The 4,727-nt window shown below is 40.7% G+C and overlaps 1 protein-coding gene across 1 annotated transcript; it reads left to right on the top strand.

Annotated features, from left to right (window-relative positions):
* The first annotated feature begins 641 nt into the window (after window positions 1-641).
* On the top strand, window positions 642-4,285 carry LOC145491782 (uncharacterized). Its single transcript, XM_081471043.1, has 3 exons — window positions 642-2,184; window positions 2,854-3,088; window positions 3,856-4,285. Exons 1-3 carry the CDS (start codon window positions 1,815-1,817, stop codon window positions 3,905-3,907), a joined length of 657 nt encoding a protein of 218 aa, XP_081327169.1. The 5' UTR covers window positions 642-1,814; the 3' UTR covers window positions 3,908-4,285.
* Window positions 4,286-4,727: the final 442 nt, after the last annotated feature.

Raw genomic sequence — 4,727 nt, 5'->3', positions numbered from 1 at the left:
GCCAATTCCGATATATTAAAATTCTAACTTGGCTCCGAGGCTTAGGGGAATAAAACAAAAGAAATCGCATCAAGGATGAGGGATGAATAATTAGTTTCTTTTGTTTTGTTCCCCTAAGCCTAACAGCCAAGTTAGAGTTTTATTATATCGGGATTGGCCTATTTGGAAGACACACTGTAGTACTAGTCTTAGAAGCCACTGAGGTCAATAACTCGAGCAACACAAAGTCGCACTTTAAACTCCCACTTGTACACACATGCACGCCACTAGCTTGGTCATGTGACCACTGTTCATAGTCCCGGATGTACAGAGGACACCAGACACTCTGTTTTAAAGGCGAAACAGTGTATTTTGTTACAAAATTCTGAGGCATAATCGCCAGTCATTCCTTTGCAGTTTCTTTTAACGAAAGAGAAACGTCGCCCAGTTTGATAAAAGTTAAGGAAGGAGACAAACTCCAACTGAAGTGCAGTTATTGTGTGAAGTCATCAAAAGAGGATGCTACCTTGTCTTGGTACAAAGACGGTCACGTGATTAGTGACGGGATCAAGAACCACAGCGCTGTTCTTGGTTTTCCTGTGGTAGAGCACAACTTGGATGAAGGGCTTTATAAGTGCGTGGTTACTTACAAGAAACAGAACATTTCAAAACTCATCACTGTTATTGTCACGCAAGGTGATTTCTTTAGAATTTGTTTTATAAACACGCATTCAAGGAGCTACGTCACTGTTTGAGCATCTTGAAAAGTTTAGCCTACATTTTTCAAGTTCGTCGTTTGTAATCCGTGTCAATCTTCTCCATCCTTAGCCATCTTTGTTCCTTTATGGTTTATTATTATCTCTTTGGTGTCTTCTATTTTATTAGACTACTATTTAAAGGTTTCTTTCAGTTTAAAGGTGATTTGAAAACAGCGTACAACAATCACATCTCCAGTATGGAGCGACGGAAATCGAGGCACAGTAGTAATGTTTGACGAGTTTCACTATTTAGACGTTACCTCTCAACCTCGTTCCCAGGTCTTTTCCCTTTCCTCCCAATCTCTAAAGGAAAAGCCCTGGGAGCGAGGATGAATGCCATTAGAAGCCCTTTGGCTACGCTCATCTCAGGTGTATACCAGCGGCTATATTCATCACGAACATGCTAGCCTGACTTGCCTAGACCTAAAGCTTTTTTTACGATAACTGCAGAAATTCTCGCGCGCTCAGTTGTTAATTTTTATTGTCAATAAGCGGACAGACCCTTGAATTTATAATATATGCGATGCGTCAGCTAGCGAGGGAGGACAATTTGACAATTTGTAATCGTAAAAAAAAAATTGACGTCAGTTTTTCATGCGTCTGTCCTGTTATTGACAATGAATTTCGTCATAACATTGTCAAAGTAGTCAACAGCTACTGTGACAATGTTATGACGAAATTCATGATCAATAACAGGACAGACGCATGAAAAACTGACGTCAATTTGTTAATTCGTGTTTTTGATGGTCTCATTAGAGTTCAGATTCCTCTGAGGAGAAAATACCTAATGACTGGGCTGCGTTCTGAGCAATGCACAAACCTAGTCATTTAAGAACCACATGTTATCTACCCCTACAAATGTGCAATTTTTGCATCGTGGAGAAAACAGGTGACAGGAAATTCACCAACTTAAAACGACAACAATTTCTTAGAACTAACGTTTAGAGGAGGTAAGGTGCTGAAATCACGATTTCGTAGCTAGCAGTAAGCGTAGTCCCTCTTTCGCTCAGTCCGTCGTGCGTGAAGGGTTGCCCAAATTCTCAAACCATGGAGAATTTCAGATGATGTTTAAAAAAAATGTGCAAATTGATCAAAATACCGAAGAATTTTTCCATTCTTTTGTTTCTTCTATCCACAGCCGAGCCAAATCCTCTGTTGTCCAGCGTGTCAGCTCAAAACAAGTCATTCCTGTCCGTGCAGGTCATTTGGCGTCTTACAGCTCATGGCGTCTTTTCTGCCGCTCGCGTCGTCAGCCTCAAACTCAGGTTGTTGAATTCCAGTGAATGGAGCCATCAAATTAACAACATATCACAGGAGCACGTGCTTTACAAGTTTGAACATCTACAGCCTAACAGTGTGTACATCCTGAACATAACACTCTACAACAAAGAGAAACAATCTGAGAGCAGGGCAGTCGTATTCTGGTCAGCGGCTTCCAACTCTTCAGGTACGAGGATCGAGTGGGACTCTGGGTATTCTGTGGAAGCCGCGAATGCTGTGCTGACAGGATTGTCAAACCATAGGGATTTTCAGCTGATAACACTTGTCATTACATCTCTCAGTTACTACGCGCGCTGTAATTGGTTAAGTTAGCGGGCGGTATTTCACTGAACGGCCCGCTAACATTTAATAAAGCTGTTTTTGTTGCCAAAATATTTCCTGATTAATTGCCAAGTGTTCTTAACTTTTATAGCAAGTAAAAGTTTAAAACTTTCTTTTACTTCTAAAATTGTGTATTAAAACGTGATAACGAATTAACGATTTCAAATTAATTCGTTTTGCTCCGGCGTGCGTCAGAAATTTGAAGTCATTCCGCGTGAATAGAAATCGTTCTTGAACCTGTCATACGCACTGCAGAAAGATAATAAATATCTTCGATTCCTAACCTCGTTTTCTCGATTCGTACTGTAAGTTACGGATCCTCGTTTTCCCCCTTCGATTTATGGCCCAAGTGCGGTTCGCAACTTACAGTACGGACCTGAAACTCGGTTAGTAAGGGGTGTAAACTTTGACTGATCTATCGTGTATTTTACCTATGAAACTGATTTTGCAAAATCTCTTTCAATTTCTGCCAAGAACGTTTACAACGAAGAATCCTATGTTCTTTCGATTTCAGAATCTGATCAAAGATCGTTGCTTCTATATCAAGTCACCAACAGAAGAGCTCTAGGCGTGGCGCTAGGCATCATAGGATTGCTTGCGATAATGACAATAACATACGCTTGTGTCACGTGGTGCCATTCTGACAAAAATGGCTACTCCATTCCACCAGGACAGCAGAAGCGATGTGTAAATGATGAGAACGGCGCGCTTTTTCTAAGAGACACTACAACTAGTTTGTCCTACAATAGGTAAGTTCTACGATCAATGTGTTCAGTTCATTTCTCTGTGACTGTTCCCCTCTGTCGTGCTGTATTCATTTGTTGCATGGGGAAAATGACGATTAAAGAAGGCAATAGGTAGCAAATAAACCCTAAATCAGTCGCCTTTGACTTCTAGAGTCATCCCGTATTTTTATTATGTGGCTCTAACACAAGTCTATAAGAGTTTGACCACATTATCAAACTCCTCGAAGTTCGTCAAAAATACAGACTCCTGTCTCGGTGTTTGGGAATGTGATCAAACACGGTCTTAAGTGTTTGATATATCTTCTCAATCGAAACTAAACTAATCTATGCTAGTCAAGATCAGATATCCAAACACCGTCACGGACATGATTTCCTTTGTCTAAACTTGATGAACTATTAAAGAAACTATATCACAAAACGGAATTCGGAATTACTTTCTTTTTCACTTTGGTACTCCCTGAAGTGAGTAAGGCCGGAGCGACTAAACTGGACTAAGGCATATCATATTTCTGGAGTAAAATCAAGTTGCGCGCAAAATTTTCAATGTGGCTACATAATACTTCGATTTTTCTCCCAGAGATTTGGCACAAACCAGTATTTGGTTTCCTGGAGAAATAGCTTCTGTCGCGCCGTTACATCGTTAAGTGTTTTTTGGTTAGGCGAGATCAATGTTATGACGGAGGTAATTAAGATGGTCATTTATTCTATCTAGCAGTCCCTAGACACGACTACCTAGCGACTTATTTCGGCCATTAAACTTGTTATTTCAGGGCCTTTGAAGACGATAAGTTCGACTGGATGGACGATGAGATAATATCGTAAATTTGTGGTCTATAAAAAAATCTTTCAGCGTCACCAATATCGCAACTGTATTGGAGTCCTCTTATTCCCTGGCATTTAATGATCAGTTCAGTTCTGAATTCTCTCTGAATAAACCCGGCACTCAAATACAGTGCTGCATGTGATTTCCTCTTTAATCAATCTTAATTAAAGAAGCCTCTTTACTGATGTCCCTTCTTCAAAAATATGGCCCTAAATTTCTCAAGTTCGTTGTTGGTCATAGCCTCACCCTTCCACACTCTCGACCAATTTCCGTTCCTTTAGGGTCATCAGGGGCAGATTCAGGGGGGCTGGGTTGGGTTGGGTTGGGTGGCTAGCCACCCCTTCTTTGGAGGGACAAAAAAATTAAAAAAAAGAAAAGAAATGAAAACAATCGTAAATACAGTTGGACCTCACCAATTCGAACTCGGTTATTTCGAATCCCTCGTTATTTCGAACTCAAAACCATTTCCTTTGGATTTGCCCCTCAGTCGTTTTCTATTGGTTATTTCCAACTCCCGCTATTTCGAACTATTTTTCGTTTCCACTGAGAGTTCGAAATAGCGGGGTTCAACCGTGCCAAAAAAGAAATAAAGGCAAACACTCTGGACTGGTACCTCATCGATTGATTCCAATTGCAAATTCGCCACATTTGGTAAGGGCATACCCTATTATTCTGCAACCCCAAGATAACAGCCCCCCACCCCCCTCCCTTTGATGCATCCGCCCCTGCGGTATGTCTTCGTATTTTGTTGCCCACATTTTTTTATTTTCCATCGTTTTGAAGCCAGCTTGAGTTATCTAAGATGAGCATTTTAGTTAT

Source organism: Orbicella franksi, chromosome 7 (assembly GCF_964199315.1).
Source record: "Orbicella franksi chromosome 7, jaOrbFran1.1, whole genome shotgun sequence".
Taxonomy (NCBI): domain Eukaryota; kingdom Metazoa; phylum Cnidaria; class Anthozoa; order Scleractinia; family Merulinidae; genus Orbicella; species Orbicella franksi.
The sequence above is the reverse complement of the archived record's forward strand: the minus strand, read 5'-3'. Positions and strand labels throughout refer to the sequence as shown.

What these genes read in the sequence shown, in the direction of transcription:
- LOC145491782 (XM_081471043.1), top strand. Translation starts at nt 1,815, where the DNA reads ATGTGCAAATTGATCAAAATACCGAAGAATTTTTCCATTCTTTTGTTT. An exon ending in AGCGGCTTCCAACTCTTCAG is followed by an intron (nt 2,185 to 2,853) that starts GTACGAGGATCG and finishes TTTCGATTTCAG; the next exon opens with AATCTGATCAAAGATCGTTG. An exon ending in ACTAGTTTGTCCTACAATAG is followed by an intron (nt 3,089 to 3,855) that starts GTAAGTTCTACG and finishes TTGTTATTTCAG; the next exon opens with GGCCTTTGAAGACGATAAGT.